Source organism: Rhinatrema bivittatum, chromosome 19 (genome assembly GCF_901001135.1).
Source record: "Rhinatrema bivittatum chromosome 19, aRhiBiv1.1, whole genome shotgun sequence".
NCBI classification, from domain to species: domain Eukaryota; kingdom Metazoa; phylum Chordata; class Amphibia; order Gymnophiona; family Rhinatrematidae; genus Rhinatrema; species Rhinatrema bivittatum.
Window position 1 is genome coordinate 35,015,467 of NC_042633.1, and position 19,828 is coordinate 35,035,294.

Sequence of the window (19,828 nt, forward strand, 5' to 3'; positions counted from 1 at the left end):
ACTGTATTCTGCTCTAGAGCCACCGCTTCCAGCACAAGTCACAGCACGGGTCTATCCACTACGCTGGGCTAAATTTTGCAAATTCCACTTTCCGTGCAAAAACAGCGAATAGTGCATGTCATATGCAAAGCTGATTTCACATACCGAAAAAAAATTACTTCTAAGATTTTAATTTGCCAAATTTTCCTTCGCAAAACAACATGCCTGCTATTGTCCTACCGACCCTATTTGCCTATAAGGACCAGTAGAAAACTAACTGCATGTGGAAAATTAAAATTCTGTATGAAATTCAACCTCCGTATTTTCCTGAATTCAGGGCTTCCGAAACACATCATTCTGCTTCCCTGCAGTCTCTTTCCTCTTGAGATGGCTGCAAGCAAATAACACATCACAAGTGCATGGTTCTTTCTTTTTATTCTCCCTCATTCATTTATAAATCTTTGCACATGCTTTGCATATTGTACACCTGGTTATGAAAGTGTCAGCATAAAAAAAGATACTAAATTTACATCATCTCAAACACAGCAAAAAGTGAAAAAAAAGATTAAAAACCCTCATCCTGTTATGTTTCAATGGAAACATTCTGCACCTGCGTTTAGGCCACCCCCCTTGTCCCCTCATAGCCTTCAAGATCAGTACTTACCAGATTCCATCAATCATCCTTGAGAGTTACAGAAAGGTAATTTACACTCCAAACCAAGTCACTAATCTTAGTACAGTTTCGTTTCCCTTCCCTCGCCCCCCCCCCCCCCCTTCCAACAATCCCTGGTTCAGACACACTCAGCTCTGACCCTATAGGGCAGCAGCACTACATACGGAAGGAGTCAGCCATTCCCTGCTCACTCCTCCCCACGTGAGCTCTCCTTTACTTTGTAAGACTCACAACTTATTGCATAGAAAGTGCATCCTCTCTTTAATCTCCCCTTTGCTTATTGGGGACTCTGTATTTTTCTGTCACACACGGTAGTTGGGGAGGGTCTATTGTCTCCCTCTCTAGGCTAGATACTCCTCTCTTGGTCTCCTGGAGTGTCTTGGCTGGTATGTTAAAGGGGTGGCTCAGCGCTGGGTAGCACTGCTGCGAAAGGCAAGCAGTAAAACGGGTGCACGACAGCCACCTTTTCAGAGTGAGTGGGAGTGCTATGCTCAAGACAAATTACCGCTCCCTGGCCGTAATGAAAAACTGTGCTTAGTATTGGGAGTGAGCAAGCAGCCACAGTGCTAGCCCTGGTGCGTGTGGGTGAGTGTTGCGGGGGAGGGAGAGGAAATAGGCATGCAATCATTCCTCTACAAAAGAAGGAACCAGAGCCAGTCCCAAAACTACAGCTGGGAGAATGCAGAATGTTTCTCTGTTCATTCTCATCATGAGAACAAGATGAGACTACATTTACTTGGTCCTCATTCCAACAAATTAAGAAAACCAAAACAAACAACCTATTATTGTGACATTTGTCCCATTCTCTCCTTAGAAGGAGAAAACTGGAGGCCTGTGTTCCACAGACAAATCCATCCATTTTCAACAACAGCAGCAGATCCCCCCCCCCCCCTCTGTCCATGTAGTGGATGCAACGAAGCCGGGCCCTTCTTCTACTCGTACAGAGCAATGAGCACCATCATGCCCACCCCGAAGAGCAGCCCCAGGATCTCCAGCAGGGACTGGAAAGGCTTGGAATCCTGCAGCAGCTCTGGGATCACAGACACGGTGGCCACGTAAATGAAGCCACCGGCGGTGAAGGGCAGGATCCAGGCTGTGGCGGCTTCCCCAATGCCTTCCGCCAAGAGAGAACAGGTTGTGCCAGCCAGTGCCCCCACGGCGGTGATCAGCTGCAGCATCATGGCCTGGAGAGACAGGAGGGGACAGTCCATTTAGTTAGAAAGGCACAGTGCCCGCAGGGCATTATCATTTATTTCCATTTCTATCCTCTTAAGTCCAGGGCACACTGATTAAACCAAAAGCAATTACCATCATTGTTCAAAATTCCTGAAGTAAAAAAACAACAAAACGCACACAACAGGCAAATTAAATATTTTGAGTTAACTTTATAATTACTTAAATATCAACAGCGATCCCTTGCAAGAGAAGTAGGAATAAAAAGTAAAAAGAGGAGGAAGGGGATGAAAGAAAGGAAGGACAAGAGCGATGGACAGAGGGACAGACTGACCTTCCTCTTGCTGCAGCCCGATTGCACCAGAATGGCAAAGTCTCCGATCTCGTGCGGGACCTCATGCAGGAGGATGGTGGCGGTGGTGATGATGCCCACGTTGGTGCTCACCAGGAAGGAGGCGCCAATGGCCAGCCCGTCTGTGAAATTGTGGGTGAAGTCCGCGGCCAGGTTCAGATAGCCGGAGACTTTCATGTCTGGAATCAGAAAGGTACCCCGCACGGGTTTAGGAGAAACAGGCAGGTTCCAGAGCCACCACACACCAAGACATCGGCTGTGTCATTGGTCCATGCCACGCCATTAAAAAAAAAAAAACAAAACAAAAAAAAAAGTCACCCACCCGTCCTGTGCAATCAACCATAAAATCAATCACCCTTTGTCACTGATGATGAAATCAAACAATTCATCCCTTGCCACAAAAATCAGCCACTAAGCCACCAACCGTGCTTTCGACTATTTCATGCCATTAAATCCTTTTCCTGAGCTATCAACTAAAGCAGGGAACAAATGTCAATAGTCAGCCAGTCCAATACATGCCAGCAAATCACCTTTGTTCTAACCTAACTCAACCAAGCTACCATTACCACATCACGTCCAGACAACATGCCCCAAAACCACATCACACAGGAGAGGACGGCAGATAAAGGCCAAAATTGCCCATCCAGTCTGCCCAGTTGGGTAGACGTGCATATAAATTCCCCTGTGCAACTCAGCACTAACTTCCCCCTGCCCTCGTGCCTTCTACGTGACCTCTCAATCCTTTGCACTCTATATCTATCCCAGGCGCACCCGAAATCTGTTAAAAGTGCTGGCCTCCACCACCTATGCTGGAAGGCTACTACAGTGCTTGTCATCTTTAACTCTTACGGGACTCAGGCTCCCCCTTCCATGTCTTATTACCAAGTTTTTGCAATAATCCCTCACAGCTACCAAGGTTAGCGAGGCTGTTGTCCAACCACCCCCAAAATCCAGCCTTCTCATGCTCGTCAACTTTGGATTTATCCATGGTCACCTACTCAACCATACCATTGAACCACCTATGCTGACCTCATCCACAAATTTCCTGGCTCGTTTCAGGATATCTTACCAGATCCCACCGCCTCCACTGGTTTCTTCTGAATTTGCTTCTTTGGTTTCTCAGGTTCATTTCTTTTCTTTCTCTTTCTGATTCCCTCTCCTTTACTCTCCATCCTCTCACCTTCCCCACTGTCATCGTCCTCCTCCTCAGAACTCACCTTGGTGGCTAGAACAGCAAACAGGAGTCAATGTGGTCAGGAAATGATGGAGGCTGCTTCCGTCAAAACGCCAGGGAAGTGGCCATCACTTCCTGTCATACATACCAGGGAGTGGAACGTGGCTGTGCCCGTGTCCATGGCCTCCTTTCACATGGCGCACAAACTTCTCCACCATCAGGAAGGCCACAATTCCGGCCAGGACCCAGAGTCCCACTGACATCATCTGAAAATGGTCATGGCCTGCCAAAAAAGAAAAGGAGAAAGAGAAAAATCCAAATATATTCTCACCAAGGTCTTACCTGGCAAGAAAACCATCCCAGGAACTGGATGGGTGGAGGAGTTACACTCTTCTGGCCATTTGCACTTACCTTCATGAGAGTGGCCATGACCGTGTGACATCTCAGTATGGGACTGGTCAGCTTTCTCTTCCTGGTGGGAATGGGGCTCTGAGGAGAGAGATGAGAGCCCATCAGATCACAGGACTGGAGGTTTCCCTGAAGGATCAGAGTTAGACACTCAGTCAGACGCTTGGAGGTGTTTTCCTGACATCGGAAGTACTTACAAAGTGGCTAAACCCTAGCATATAATTTAGGAAGTATGCCTATGTTTCTGCATTTCTAGGAAGTACCTGGAGGCGGAAGCTGTGGATTATGACCCAGGAAATTCTTACCGAGAGCATGAGGGATGAGGTGCAGGAAGGCATCTCCCAAAAGTCCACCAGAGGCAAAGCTGAGAAGAAGCTTGAGCAAGGACTGGTGCTTAGATGTATTAGATTCTACGGGAATGAGGAAGAGAATGAGGAAGGGCGCTGCACTTATCAGCAATGTTGCACCGATCGCCTGGAAATGAATAACAAATCTAGCATTGAAATGAGCCCTTTACAGAGGAAGAAAGACAAGGACAGGGAAAGAGACGTGAAGAAGAGCATGGAGAAAAAGAATGGATACAGACGTGGCTCCATAACTCCATGGCATCCAATTTCTCCCTCCTTGTCTGCTGCTGGCTTTGGAGCTTGTCCACAGCTCTGGCTGCCTCCTGGTTGATGCTCTTTACGTTTGCTTCTCGGGAGTATTTGTGTGCAGGTCCATGGTGAAGATGCTCATGTGCATGCCCGTGTCCATGGTGGGAATGGGCGTGTCCGTGAAGGCCCTCGTGCGAGTGCCCGTGTCCATGCCCGTGAAGGCCCTCGTGCGAGTGCCCGTGTCCATGCCCGTGTTCATGTCCGTGAAGGCCCTCGTGCGAGTGCCCGTGTCCGTCCTCATGCGAGTGCCCGTGTCCAGACACCTGCTGCATCAGCACAACCCACACCAGCAAGGCCACTGTTCCACAGTAGAGTCCAGCTCTGCCTCGTGTCCTGGCTGCCAGTCCCATTCTCTGAGGAGAAAGAAACCAAGAGCAGGTTACAGCACAGTTATTGTATAAAGAAGCATGGGAAGAGGCATTCCAGTCCGTGCACCTTAGCATAATAAAAGCAGTCCCTGCTAGAGAATGATCCCCACTTCCAGCTTCCTTTAGGGAGCTCACCCTTTAATCCTCCATCTCAAACCTTTGCACCCCCCTGAGCCTTCCTCTCATCTCCACCTCTCTTCGGGTCAACCCAATTAGCTGTCAAACTCCTGATTTGTCAGGGCATGCACAGAATTCTGGTTCTGATTTTCTTCAGGAAATGAATGAAAAACTATACGTTCTACAAATCCATGTATGCAATAGGACTGGGTCGGCCTGTTCTGTTGACCTGGGGGAAAGGTGGCAATCCATGCACCCCCCCTCCCCCTTTAAACTAACTCCTTCTCCCTCTACGTTTCCTTTCCTGGTCCCTACTTTCACCATAATCCCCGTTCCCCCTGATCTTCTCAGCCCCGTCTCGCCCCTTCCCCAGGTTTCCTCCTCACCCCCATCTCGCTCACAGCGCCTTCTCCTCTCCCCCCGTCACAATATCCTGGAAGAGAACCCTACGTGGCTCACGCCGCGCCCCGGAAACCTCGCGAGAGCGCGGCAAGTCTCGCGAGCGGAACGGGGCGAAGCACAGCTTCGGCGTGTCCTAACCCCACAAGCCCATTCTGCGGGGCGGAAGCGGCAGGAATTTAGGAGGGCGACGACAAGAGGACTCTGAGGCCCCACCCTAAAGGGGGAAGTGTTGGCGTATCGCGCATGGCGTCACTTCCGCCTTCCACAATGTCAAAAAGCTGCTGAGCAGGACCTCTGGGCGGGGTTTTCTCTTTTAAAGAGTTTTAATAATTACAGGCCATCAACTGTCCCTGTAACGAAAGAGCAGGAAGTATTTGCTTTCCAAAACTGTTCAGCTATTGTTTTTTTTTTTTTAGACTGGACGGTTAACAGTTTTTACGGTCAGAAAAACTGGAACTGGAAAAGACGTATGTGGGCTTCAAAGTTCATGTACAACATTGTGGATGATTTATAAACTGGTTCAAAAATAAATAAAAAAAAGACATCGCAGCTACTCTATAAGAAGTGAGCTCTGAGGTCGCTCTAGATCTGCGATGGGAGAACTCTATGATCTATTCTCTGGCTCCCCCTTCCAACAGCCTCTCTTACCCTCGTGACTGAGCTGCGCTCTCTATGGCAGCTGCAAGGCGCGCGGCCGTTTCCGGAGGGGGCCCCGCTCGCGGTGCTCCCTGGGACGGCCTCGGTCCTCCCGGCTGCGCGCTGAGCTCCCTGGGATAGGTGGCGGGCGGGCGAGCGAGCGGCCGCGGCCTGTCTGGCGACGGGGAGCCGCAGGAACGGCGGAAGCGGCGGCGCTTCCCGGGCGAGCGCGCGGGCTGCTTAGCCTTCACCCACGGCGGCGGGGGAGGGGTGGAGGCGCTGCTACCGAAGTTCCGTCCCGGGATGGGAGACAGTCGGGGTAAGAGCCCGAGAAAGACCTCTATAAGTCTGTGTGTTGTGGCGTAAGAGTATGTAGGTATGGGTGAGCGTGACAGGCAGGTGTAAGTACAGCATGAGTGGGAATGCGTATATAGAGTACAAGTGTGCACATGGACGTATGAGTAGCAGGCTGAGCATAGATATAGGTGCACACAAATCTACATGTGTACTATATTTATCTATATCGTGAGTGTTTACATACAGATGCATATATAACATGAGGGTGTGCACACTCAGATGTGTATATATATATATATAAGATGAGTAGAGCCATGTACGTATATATGTACTTAGTGTAAATAGAGGTGTACCTACACTGGTGTATATGGTAGAAGTAAAAGTGGCTATGCTTTTCTACTATCAATGTGTGGGTGTACATACATTTCTGTATCTTCACATGCATAGAAATGCTTTTATGCCATCTATTTCTAAATATATACACACATGTACATTGATCTATAGTCACACAAGTTTATGCATTTTGCATGTTGCTAGCTGGCAGTACCATATGTAGGATGAGTGACCATCTGCATACCTCAGAACATGCAGTCACCTGTTTCAGATGCAGTTCATATATATGTGTGTAGGCTGAGAGGCCTATTGTACTGAAATATCTATATGTATTTACGCTTTGCGTATACAGAAATGTCTGTGTCTCTCCATATTATGTGTCTAACACTTGTACAAATGGTATGTATACTGTGAACTCCCCCCCCCCCCCCCCCAGGCATGCAGTTCTGTATTTAAATATGAAGCTATTTAATAAGATGCTTTAGCAAGTAAAATAGTCAGATCTACAGTTGTTGCACTGGATTTGCATCTTTCACCTGTTTGATGATAGAACTTTCTCCAGACCCCAGGTGGAATAAGTCTGTGAGCCCAGTCCTGGTGCAGAAGGGTCTGGAGATTGGTTGGAAAGAGGATGAAATAAGAAAAGATATTTAGGAAACCTAGGCAGTCAAACAGTGTCAACATTTTTTTTTTCATCTCGCACGAATATAAACTGTTGTGAGTTAATGTGTTAAGAGCTGTAGAAACACTCCGGCTGGACCCTTTCAGGGCCAGGGATGTAAATGGACTTGCGCTAAGACATCATCTATGTAAAATCTCACAGCTGGATGTATCATGGAAAAACGTACAGCAGTTGGCCATTTAAAGTTGATGCAGAACATGCCTGTGTGCATACAGTCATACCACATCAACCCTTGAAAATTAAAGAGAAACCTATTTTGCACACCTCTCAATTCCACTTTTCTTGTTCATCAGACTAGGACCCCTCTACCCCTGCAGAGGTTGGCGGGTGGAGGATGCTGCTCTCTGGAGGAGAGTTGGCAGGAGGTTGGCACTAAACCCCCCCCCCCCCCCCCGAACTGTAAGCTAGCAGGCACTCAGAGCCCTACCTCCTTCCACGGATTTCCCATTTGAAAAGGAAACCTGAGGACGTAGGATCGGTGCCTTCACCTGGGATCTCACAGCCTCGCGCTTGGTGTAACCTTTCCTTCAGCTTTACTGCGGAGAGCAGCACCTCGCACGCCCTGTGCTGGGGCGCTGATCTGCTGACCAGCAGACATATGCAGTGGAGCTGTTGTCACAACTGAACGTCTCTCACGTTTTGAGAGCTTGGAAGTGGTATTGCTTGAGTTCTTTAATGAGGGGACAAAAAGGGTGAAAGAGAGAGGTGCCATAGCTGGACTTCAATAAGGCTGTCAATGCTATTTCATGTGGAAGTAATTAAGCTGGATGGATGGTTATGAGACTAGCTAGAAAGCTGTAAACTGTGCAAGGAACAGTTTATCTGCTATCATCTAATATATAACTATGTTACTATATATTTTTGAGGAATGTGTTTTTGTCTGTATCCATATATATTTAAAATTATCCCCTGCTATTCTAATACTGCAATGCCACTGGCACAGCTGCCAATGCCCTGCAGCAATTCCCGTTGTTCCAGTACTGAGATCCCCCCGACCCCCCCCCCCCCCCCCCCAATTCACCCAAACCCGTGCCCATAAGCACTCCCTGCTGTTCCAGCACAGCTCTGCTGATGCACCTCACTCAGCTGTCACAGTACTCCCTGCTATTCCAGAGCTTTGACTACCCCTACTCCTAGCTTTGCCAATGTACCTCACTCCTGCCCTGCTGCTGTTTCACGCTCTCCCTTTCTCTCCCCATCTTATGCTCTCTCTGCCTCTCTCTCTCTCTGTAGACTGCAGGAGCCCAGACAGTTCCTCGGTGAGTCCCCCTCAGCAGCATCAGAGAGTCCCCTGTCCCTCTCCGCCGCCCCCCGGTCCTCTCCATCCCTCCATGATTGGATCTGCCATGACCTCATCCATGAACTCACCCCTGGGAAGCCTGGGATCCCCTTTCCCTGTCATCAGTTCCTCACTGGGCTCACCCGGCCTGCCTGCCACGCCGTCCATTGGCTATGGACCTGTCAGCAGCCCCCAGGTAAGTGAGGGCTGTGTGGGATGATGTCCGGCACCCAGAACACCTCTTCCATCTCTCTCTCTTTTTTTTTTTTTTCCTTGCAAAATTCCCTGAATCTGTGGTTTCTGCCTGCGGAGTCCCTCCTTTTTTCTTGGATATTACAGGGAGGGCAGAATAATTAGTGTGTAACTTACCAGCGACAGCAATATGTAAAATGAAAGTTAAAATAGCAAAAGCAGAGAGCGAGAGAGAGAGGAATAGAGCTTACATTACATTTATGTTATTTCCACATCATTCTATCTTTCCATACATGGTAACCAGCTTGCAGATTAGTTGTGCCTGTATCCGGTAACATCACTACATTGATCTGATGTTGATTCAGAATTTGATATAATCATCTCAGAATTATTTAGCCTATGGTGCCATCTAACTGACACAAGGCTCATACAACTTTCCAGATCTTGAATGTATTACCCCCCCCCCCCCAAAAAAAGCTATTTAAGTCATTGGTTTTGCACATCTGTGCCTGGCCTCCCTCCACTCGTGATTCAGAATGAGATAATTCGGATGTCCCTTCCTCCCGTGGCTCTTGTTTCTGATTCCCCGAGGCCATTCAGGCTTTTATCATGACCTGGAATTCCCTCTGATTAGCAAAGTTTGGGGGTGAGATCTTTTTATTTATTTATTTATTTATTTATTTATTTTTTGTTTTTATATACCGATCTTCCTGCATTAGATACAAATCAAACCGGTTTACAAAGAACGTAAAACTTGCCTGTAGGCTATACATTGAACCTTGAACATTAACCTTGAAAGAACCTGGAACAACAAATTGAATTATGAAACAATACAGTCACAATAAGCAATTGATTCCATTAAATTGGTCTTAGATACTATTAGGTTGAAGCAGAAGATATGAAGTGAAAAAGATAGGAGAAAAAAGGGAGGAGAAAGGCAGAATATTACCAAAGGGTAATAGGAGGGCTCTTCAAGGGAAATGAATTAGAGAAAAAAGAAAAGTAAAATATGAAAGCAGAAATAAAAACAAGCCTATCTTGAGGTGAGGAAAGAACAGAGATATGTAGCGAAAAGAGGAGAGAATGTGTTAACTAAAATGCTGTTTCTGGAAGAGCTAGGTTGAATAGCCAGGTTTTTAGTTTTTTCTTGAATGAAATTGGGCAGGGGTCCTGTCTGAGGTCAGGTGGGAGAATGTTCCATTGAATAGGACCTGCGGAAGAAAAGGCCCTGTTCCTTAGAGATGTTTTTGCCAGCTTCTATCGATCGAGCTTTAAGGGACAGGGCCCAGGAACCACAGATTTCACCTTTTTGCTCCTCGGTGACGGAGATGCCAGTTCCTGCAATCTCTGAGCCTCTGCAGTGTTATGGGGCATCTTAAGTTGCATTCCTTTACACCCCCCCCCCCTCCCCACTCTGTTTCTCATCTCTCTCCTCTCTCTGCTCTCCCTTTCTATTTGCCCTCTCCCATCTCTACTTTCCTTTCTCTCCTCATCCATCTTCCTGTGCTTTCCTTTCTCATCAACAATTCTTCCTCTACCTTCTCCCCCCCCCCCCCCCCCTCTTCCCCGCCACCTTTGGAGAGCGATTCTCCCCCCCCCCCCCTGACTTGCTTTTCTCTTTCCTGCAGATTAATTCCACCGTGAACCTGTCTGGCCTGCACACGGTCAGCAGCTCGGACGATGTGAAGCCGCTGGTGGGAATGAGGGGCCTCCCTGCGCACCCCCACGGCGGCGCTGTGTCGGGGAAACGCCTGTGCGCCATCTGTGGGGACAGGTCTTCAGGTAGAGGCAGGGGCGCGGCATCTTCCGTCTTCTCCGTCGCCAAGTGTGTCGGTTTGTGGGAGGGAACTGTCGCGCTGTTTCGCTCTTTCACTGCCTTCTCTCTCTTTGGGATTTTACGCACTGCCGTTCCGGGGATGCCTCATATTTCCTCGCCGGAGCTGTCCGTTATAGGCTTTCTCTTGAATTGTCTCTTGGCCTTTCATGCTCTTTCTCTCGACCAGCTCTCCCCCCTCTCTCTCTCTCTCTCTGGGTCTACGTTTTTCATCTGTTTTGTGTCTCTGGCTCTGTCTCATGCTGCCTCTCAAACTCTATCCGATGCTTTTTTTTTTTTTCCCATCCGTCTGTCCCAGGAAAACATTACGGCGTGTACAGCTGCGAGGGCTGTAAAGGGTTCTTCAAGAGAACGATCCGGAAGGATCTGACGTACACGTGTCGGGACAGCAAAGACTGCATCGTGGACAAGAGACAGCGCAACCGCTGCCAGTACTGTCGCTACCAGAAGTGCCTGGCCTCGGGCATGAAAAGGGAAGGTAGGACCGACGCCAGTATGGAGTCTCTTTCCCCCCCCCCCCCCCCTCCTAGGCTGCCTTTTCAGGTGCAAGACCCTTTCTGTGTTTGTGTGTGTGTGAGAGCGTGTGTTTGTGTGTGTGTGTGAGAGCGTGTGTTTGTGTGTGTGTGTGAGAGCGTGTGATTGTGTGTGTGTGTGAGAGTGTGCGTGTGAGAGTGTGCGTGCGTGTGTGAGAGTGTGTGTGTGTGTGTGAGAGCGTGTGTTTGTGTGTGTGTGAGGCCAAAGGCAAGAATTGCAAGGCACAGAAGAGAGAGGAGGAGGACGGTTTCTGGGTTTGATGATGATATTTTGTTTGTCTGGCTGCTGTTTTTCCTGCCCGTTCCTTTGCGGGAAGGCTTCTCATTGGGGGAAACACCCATCCCTCTCTTTCTCTTTGGATTTTCCCGCGGTACAGGAGGGAGTTGCGTTTCCTTTTGTTATTTCTCCGGGGGTTGCGCTGCAGGTTCACAGTTTCGTCTCCACGTTTCTGTTTCTTGTTCGTAGTCCCTTGTCCTGTAGGTGGTGAGGGTCGATCTGTGTTCTGCGTGGGTGAGCGAGGTGAGGAATTCTGCTAGCGTGCGCTTTCTTTGCAGGGATCTGCAGCAGTCTGGCTTATTCTGTTTTCCCCCCAGTAGGAACCTTATTGGTTTTAGAGGCCTGGAGTAATATTTGCAGTGCTGTTTATTCGCAGGTAGGGTTGTCGTCCTTTAAGTGCTGGGAGTTGAGCTGTTTCAGCATGGCAGGTTTGATAGATTATGCATCGGGTGTGCCTTTTTTTTTTGTATTGTGACGAGAGTGCCTGGTTGTGGAGGGAGTTTGTGTCGCTGTCACCAAGGTGGAACTGGAGTTGGAATGTCCTTTTTATTTTGGATGGAAGAACAGTAGGGGAATGCATCCCAGTTCTGCCCTGCATCTTCCCTTGCCCTCTTACTCTTGTTTCCTTCTCTCGGATAAATCTCTCTCTCTCTCTCTCTCTCTCTCTCTCTGTCTCAGCGGTGCAGGAAGAGCGGCAGCGGGGCCGGGAGAGGGACGGAGACATCGAGTACAGCAGCACTGCCAACGAGGACATGCCCGTGGAGAAGATTCTAGAGGCCGAGCTCTCCGTGGAGCAGAAAACGGATCAAAGCGTGGATGGCTCTGGGAGCGGTGGCGGCAGCTCTGTGAGTGGCGTGATATAATCTGGGGGAGACCATTCTAGGCTCGCTCGCGGGGGGCGGGGGTGGGACTCGTGATGGCTTAGAAGGTATAATCCGGGCCGTTCAGTCAGCGGGGACGGTAGTAAACGGTGAGCGATGCGGTGTAACCCGGGGAAGACGCTTCTGCAGGGGGGTGGAATTTGCTGCGCGATGTGGTACAATCCAGAGGCGAGAGCCCCTCTGTGCTCACGCAGGAGGTGGGGGTGGCTCGGTGAGCAGCGTAATCCTAATTTCAGTTTTTGAAAGTGAAAAATGAATAATCCCTGCCAGTTGGCTTCTTCTAGAGTTTTTTGAAATTGTGGTGTATTTTGCCCCCCCCCCCCCATCCTCTATAATTCCCCTCAGCTTCCAGAAGCAAAGCGACGTCCCACAGAGAAGCTTGTGTAAAAAGCACCCTGGGTCTTTTCACCCCCTGTAAACTAAAATGAAGGAGCAGGCCAACGTCCTGTAGTATTTTCTATTCAAGGTTGGTTTTTTTTTCTTGCACAGTTCTTTCTGTTCCAGAAGTTGAGGGGGGGGGGGGGGGTGGAATATCCCATAGAGCAGGAGCAGAATGCCTGCCCAGGGGACTTTCGGAGAGGGCAAACAGAATGATGAGACGGCTGGAAAGCAGCTCAAGAAGAGCCCCAGGTTATACTGAACTCCATGCAGAATACCCAGATCTAGCAAATCTCTAACACCACTGTGGTTAAACAGGCAGAACTGTCCTCCTCCCAAAGGGAGATCCGAGTAATGTCCTCAAATGCTGCTGATCGCCTGCAAAGCTACGAGAACGTACGGTGCCGTGGACTCTAGTAACGTACACCGCAACCGAACAGAAGGGCCACGCGCAGTGGAGCCAGAGACCCGTTTAAAGCCTTCGCGGCCAGCCGTGAGAAAAACCGAAAGCCTCTGACAGCGTCCTCGCACGCCTGGACAACAAACAGCCTTAAAGAGAGTGATTTCACAACGGCTCGCCTAGGGCTGAAGTCTGTGGGTTGCTTCTGTACTCGCAGGCTTTCACTCGGCGCTTTCAAAGCAGACCCTACACCCGCAACGTCCGCTTTGAAGCGTCGTGGGTCGCCGTGCATGCGTGCAGAAAGCCGCAGCTGCCTCCCGCGCGCGATGGAAAATGCTTTCCCCTTTTGGAGATGCTACCCCCAAGGGAGATCGTTTGCGACCGGCAAGATTTGTAATTATCTTGCATTACAATAAATTGGAGACCCGGAGATATTTGGGCATGTCCTCACGGTGAGGTAAATCGGCAGCTGGTAGATATTTAGCTGTGTTTCACAGTGTGTATGATGGGGGTTTTTTTTTTTTTTTTTTTTCTTCTTGTCTGATTCTGGCTCTGTGACTGTTTTTATAGCCCAACGATCCAGTGACAAACATCTGCCAGGCAGCAGACAAGCAACTCTTCACCCTGGTGGAATGGGCCAAGCGCATCCCCCATTTCTCTGAGCTCCCACTGGATGACCAGGTGATCCTGCTGCGAGCTGGTAAGCACCCTTCCCTCCTACCCCCCCACCCACTACCACTTTCTACAGCACTGCACGGCGCACACAGTCCCTTCTCAATAGAGCTTACAATCCAGGAAGACAGACGTTCAGGACAAGGGGCATGTCGTAAAGCAAGACCATGGTTAAAAATAAAAAAACGAGGCTAAACGCAGACAATCGTATCTAAAATTTAAAGCAGCTTCAAAAACGTGGGCCTCTAGATGGGACGTAAACACGTCGTGAGGAGGAGCATGACGCACGGGTTCAGGGAGACTATTCCAAGCACACTGCGCAGCCAGGTGGAGCGCATGGAGTCTGCAATTCGCAGTAGAGGAGAAGGGCACAGATAGGAGTGACTTTTATCCGACAAGCGGAGTGTACAAGGAGGGGTGTAGAGAGAGAGAAGAGAAGAGAGATAAGAACACAAGAAAATGCCATACTGGGTCAGACTGAGGGTCCATCAAGCCCAGCATCCTCTTTCCAGCAGTGGCCAATCCAGGCTGGCAAGTACCCAAAAACCATTTAGATCCATGTTACTGATGCAATTAATAGCAGTGGCTATTCCCTAATTCAATTTGATTAATAGCAATTAATGGACTTCTCCTCCAAGAACTTACCCGAACCTTCTTTAAACCCAACTGCACTAACCACATCCTCTGGCAACAAATTCCAGAGCTTTATTGTGCGTTGAGTGAAAAATAATTTTCTCCGCTTAGTTTTAAATGTGCCCCATGCTAACTTCATGGAGTGCCCCCTAGTCCTTCTATTATCCGAAAGAGGTTCTGCAGTCTGAAGGCATTTGTAGGTGAGAAAGAGGAGCTTGAACTGTATGTGGGAGCGGATAGGAGCCAATGCAGTGACTTCAGAAGGGGGTTTATATGCATGTGGGGAAAGATGAGTCTCGCAGCTGAATTTAGAATAGACTGCAGTGGAGAGAGAAGGCTTGCTGTGAGGAGCAGGTTGCAATAGTCCTTAAGCAGGAGGGGATGAGAGATGACATCCCGTTGATTATCTCTGCGACCACTTTCACCCGTCTTCTGAGAGAGAGCGAGGGCGTTCCGTTGACCCTGCCTTTTGCTTTCTCCATCTCTCTTCTCTATGCCCTCTCTCTGTCTGTTTGTCCATCCCTCTCTCTTGACGCTCTTTACACTCGAATCCCTTTTTGCTTCCTGTGCCCTTTTAATCCTTGTTGACCCTTTGCTCCCCACAGGGTGGAATGAGCTGCTCATTGCCTCTTTCTCACATCGTTCCATCTCGGTAAAGGACGGGATCCTGCTGGCCACCGGGCTCCATGTGCACAGAAACAGTGCTCACAGTGCCGGCGTTGGTGCCATCTTTGACAGGTGAGTCTCACCCCCGAGTGTTAGAAGCTTTCTGAGGAAAGGCAAACAGGAGCTTGGAGCCACATCTTGGCGGAGAGGTCCAAGGGAGGCATGGAGCTGCTTTCTGGGGTAAGCGGTGACTGTCGTGTGTTTCCTTACAGAGTCCTAACAGAACTTGTGTCCAAGATGAGAGATATGAGGATGGATAAAACCGAGCTAGGCTGCCTAAGAGCTATTATCCTCTTTAACCCAGGTCTGTAATGCAGTGCCGAGATCCGCCGAGTAGCTACGTTTCCTTCCTCAAACTTTACCCCGACCTACGCTACAGTCTGTCGGTCACACTCCTCACCTACACCTCAGCCTCTCTCTCGTACCACTTACCTACACCCTAACCTATCCCTCACACTTCCATCTACATCCCAACCTGTCCTTCACACCTCCCGCCTCCTCCACAGTGATCACCTTGGGCTCACAGGATAATGCAGTTTTATAAATGCAAATAAACTAAACTACATCTCAACTTGTCCCCCACCATAAGTCTCCAACTGTACCTCTCTTACCTCACAGCATACATTTTACAGTTCCCTCATAACTCCCAGCCTACTTTCCATACTTCCCAATACAACCCCCATCTTTCCTGTCCTACCTCCCAACCTCCTCCATCCTTACTATCTACCACTTAATCCTCGTACCTTCTTAGCCTGCACTCCAGCCATCTCGGATGCCTCCCAACCTGTATTCTTGCCTGTTCCCTCCTACCCTGCACTGTACCGCTCACACCCTCTACCTTACCACATCAGAGATGGGAGGGAAGAGATAAGGGGAGGGACGGAAGAGAGAATACATGCATCCGCGTATGCAGCTGCAGATTTTTTTTATTTTTTGGTTTCTCCAGATGCCAAAGGGCTATCAAATCCCGGGGAAGTGGAGCTCCTGCGGGAGAAAGTGTACGCGTCTCTGGAGTCTTACTGCAAGCAGAAGTACCCTGAGCAACAGGGCAGGCACGTACCTCTGTGTGTGTCAGGAGACAGAGTGCAAGCAAAACTTCTAAGGACATGCCTCTGCGTGTGTGGCGGGGGGAGGAAGGTCTGGGTGCTTCTTTGGTGTCATACTGCAGTCAGTAGTACCATGAGCAGGTACACACGTATGTGTGTGCTGAATAATGAGAGAGAGTTTGGGGTTGGTGCTTAAGGACTACATTCCCCCCCCTCCCCCACAGATGTGATGCAGGTGTTCAGGTATTGGGATTGGTGCTTAAGGACTACATTCCCCCCCCCCCAGATGTGATGCAGGTGTTCAGGTATTGGGATTGGTGCTTAAGGACTACATTCCCCCCCTCCCCAGATGTGATGCAGGTGTTCAGGTATTGGGATTGGTGCTTAAGGACTACATTCCCCCCCACCCCCAGATGTGATGCAGGTGTTCAGGTATTGGGATTGGTGCTTAAGGACTACATTCCCCCCACCCCCAGATGTGATGCAGGTGTTCAGGTATTGGGATTGGTGCTTAAGGACTACATTCCCCCCTCCCCACAGATGCAGGTGTTCAGGAAATGGGATGGTGCTATTTTTCCATCCTTAGAATTAATTGTGTCTGGGAATGAGATACTGAGCTGGCAGAGGGAGACTGGAAAGGTGTGTGGGGAAAACCTGGGGAGGTTGGAGAGAAGGGGGAAGACAACCTGATCAGCCTAGAGGGGAAGGAAGGAACATGGGGAGATGGGTGGTGTCAGTTCTGTGGATCTGTGCACCGCTGATCCTCTGCCATCTCTTCCACAGATTTGCAAAGCTGCTTCTCCGGTTGCCCGCTCTCCGCTCCATTGGGCTGAAGTGTCTGGAGCATCTTTTCTTCTTCAAGCTGATCGGCGACACCCCGATTGATACCTTCCTGATGGAGATGCTTGAGGCTCCACATCAGCTCTCCTGAAATGTGGACTAGAAAACGACGCCACGCAGTGAGAAACTGAGAGCAGATGCCCCACCAGCACCACACACACAAATACAACCCCTGTAAGCTCAACTGCACCTTCCTCTGAGCCCCAGCTCTGTCTTCACTCTATAACTATACCTTCCCCCTGTGCTCCCTTGCCCCAGCTCCACCGTCCCCTTTTTACATCCTTCAATCCGCATCCTAACCCGATCTTCCCACGAGCTTCCAACTCTGCCCTCTGCCCCATCTTCGCTTAATCCCTTTATCCCATCTTCTTCCTCGCCTGCCCCTATGGAAGGATCTTCTCTGGCATGAAATGCTTGTACTCCCAGAACAGTACATTATTAGACTCGGCAACTGCACAAAGAGGAGATCCTTTTCTCTCAGAAAATGTGGGATTACCACACAGACTCTTCGGAGGGACACTTGGGCTTCCAGAACAGTGGCAGAGATTGTGAAACCCACCCCACAGAGAGACTGTCTGTCTAAAGGGAGACATTGCGTCGTGTGCCCGGCCGTCTCCAAGCGGCGTCGGTGAAATTTTAAGGATGGACTAGCGGTAGCGGACAGAAAGAGTCTTTTAAACATGAAATGCAAACTCGCAGAAGCATGGAAAAGGGAGACCTTGCACGGGGGACTGTGGACTGCTTCGGTCGGGGCCGTTACACGGGGAGCACGGACTGCTTCAGTCCGAGTCGTCACGTGGGGGGGAATGTGGACAGAGCTCCATGGCGGCGCTTTTCAAACAGATTATGAAGTGTGATGTATGTCTAGTAACCCTGCTGCTCTTCTCTGCTCTCTGATCCCCCCCCCCCCCGGTCCCTCCCTCCCTCACAAGTTTGTAAACTCAGGTAGAGGCCACTCTAGCCGTGTCCCATCTCACCTCTCTCTCATTCATAATTCTGGCACCCTCTCTCCCACCTCACCTTTTTTTTTTTTTTCTTTGGCCCTCTGCCTTTTTATCTGTCGCCCTCCTTTTTGTTCCTTTTCTCCATCACTCTTAAGAACATAAGAAATTGCAATACTGGGTCAGACCAAGGGTCCAATAAGCCCAACATCCTGTTTCCAACAGAGGCCAATCCTGGCTGCAAGTACCCAAACACTAAGAAGATCCCATGCTACTGATGCCAGTAATAGCATTGGCTATTCCCTAAGTAAACTTGATTAATAGCCATTAATGGACTTCTCCTCCAAGAACTTATCCAAACCTTTTTTGAACCCAGCTACACTAACTGCACTAACCACATCCTCTGGCAACAAATTCCAGAGTTTAATTGTGCGTTGAGTGAAAAAGAATTTTCTCCGATTAGTCTTAAATGTGCCACTTCCTAACTTCATGGAGTGCCCCCTAGTCTTTCTATTATCCGAAAGAGTAAATAACCGAGTCACATCTACCCGTTCTAGACCTCTCATGATCTTAAACACCTCTATCATATCCCCCCTCAGCCGTCTCTTCTCCAAGCTGAACAGCCCCAACTCCCCCAGCCCCACCTTCTCTTCATATTCTCTGTGCTCCTCTTGTCCCTCCCCCCCAGCTCCATTACCTTTCTTTCTCATGCGCCTCTTCCTTTCGACCTTGCCTCTCACTTTCTCCCTCTCTGCATCTGTCTTTCCTTCCTAGTCCATGGCATCGTTGGCAATGCAGTCATATCCCCTTACTGCCTGTGCATGTGTGGGCTCCCGCTTCACGCGAGGAGGCACACAGCGCAGCACAGACACAGCGAGTGGCATGGTATTGGTGCACACCCAGAACACGACACGCAAACACGCACATAGCACAGATACACAGGCCTGCATGTGCTTTTCTGCCACCGATTTTACGGGACAGTATTGTGGGATCTCGAGGGAGGGGATCATTTTCAGTAGCATTGTCGAGCAGCGGGGGGGGGGGGGGGGGGGGGCGCAGGGCAGCTGCTACCTGTTAGGCGTGACGACCAGACAGGAAGAGCAGGTCATGAGTACGCAGGGTAGCGGTAGGCAAAGCGTGAGCTCTTTTATAATGACTTTTTTTTTGTTGCTCTTTTAGTTTTGATTTTACGCCTGTCATTGAATCACAGAATTCTATTTTAATCTCTCTCCATCTGCTGGGAATTGTCCAGGGAAATATCTTTCCTTCCCTGCCCATGCTGAGAGCACTGGACTTAAATCTTCCCTCTCCCGCCTGCCTACAGTGATAACTGCCCAACTTCTAAGCTAGTGACAGGGGAGAGACGTGAGGAAGCCGGGGACAGCGGGTGAGTGGGAATCAGCTGACAGGGCAATATCGGGGTTCTGTGTCCTGTTTTTATAATTTTTCAGATTGATTGACATTGCATTAATGCGAAACAGCCTGGCAGTGGCCCTAATGGAAGTATGAAGCATGGACATGAGCCTCCTGGTGATAGAATGAGACCTTGGGGTTGCTATTGAAACATAAGATATGCCATGCTAGGTCAGACCAAAGTCCATTGAGCCCAGCATCCTGTCTGACAGTGGGAAATCTGGGTCATAAGCCACCGGTTGATCCAAAAATGTAATTGTTGCTCACTCCCAGGGAAGAGTGATGGCTTTCCCCAAGTGTTTCTGGCTAATTAGAATCCATAAACCAAGCACTGAGCTGGCAGTTGCTGTGTCTGAAGGTCTTGGAAGACCTTGTTGGATGGACATTGCTGTAATTTAGGGTCAGAAGAACTCAGAAGGTCCCATTGGTTGGGATTTACTGTGGCTAGAAGTCGCTGTAACTAAAATATCTGAAGGCCTCAGATGACCTGATTGGGTGGGAGTCATCGTAAATGAAGGTCTTGTTGGGTTGAAGTTTCTGTGACTGAAGATCTTAGAAGGTCTTGGGTTGCACATGTGCCTTCATTGGGAGGG

At 49.4% G+C, this 19,828-nt stretch overlaps 2 protein-coding genes across 4 annotated transcripts; one reads left to right on the forward strand and one right to left on the reverse strand.

Moving 5' to 3' along the window:
- Positions 1-395: 395 nt before the first annotated feature.
- Positions 396-5,527, reverse strand: SLC39A7 (solute carrier family 39 member 7). 2 transcript variants are annotated; one of them, XM_029585180.1, is made up of 8 exons: positions 5,351-5,527; positions 4,346-4,768; positions 4,065-4,233; positions 3,763-3,840; positions 3,500-3,634; positions 3,247-3,402; positions 2,160-2,356; positions 396-1,836 (listed from the first exon to the last, which is right to left on the reverse strand). In XM_029585180.1, exons 2-8 carry the CDS (start codon positions 4,763-4,765, stop codon positions 1,585-1,587), a joined length of 1,407 nt encoding a protein of 468 aa, XP_029441040.1. In that variant the 5' UTR covers positions 4,766-4,768; positions 5,351-5,527; the 3' UTR covers positions 396-1,584. The 2 variants fall into 2 exon arrangements, with proteins under 2 accessions (XP_029441040.1, XP_029441039.1); XM_029585179.1 differs by having other exon boundaries at positions 5,287-5,443.
- A 249-nt stretch (positions 5,528-5,776) lies between these two features.
- RXRB (retinoid X receptor beta) lies at positions 5,777-18,096 on the forward strand. 2 transcript variants are annotated; one of them, XM_029585181.1, is made up of 10 exons: positions 5,781-6,257; positions 8,484-8,725; positions 10,350-10,503; positions 10,854-11,033; positions 12,044-12,210; positions 13,595-13,724; positions 14,935-15,067; positions 15,208-15,299; positions 15,942-16,047; positions 16,825-18,096. In XM_029585181.1, exons 1-10 carry the CDS (start codon positions 6,242-6,244, stop codon positions 16,970-16,972), a joined length of 1,368 nt encoding a protein of 455 aa, XP_029441041.1. In that variant the 5' UTR covers positions 5,781-6,241; the 3' UTR covers positions 16,973-18,096. The 2 variants fall into 2 exon arrangements, with proteins under 2 accessions (XP_029441042.1, XP_029441041.1); XM_029585182.1 differs by lacking the exon at positions 15,942-16,047 and having other exon boundaries at positions 5,777-6,257.
- Positions 18,097-19,828: the final 1,732 nt, after the last annotated feature.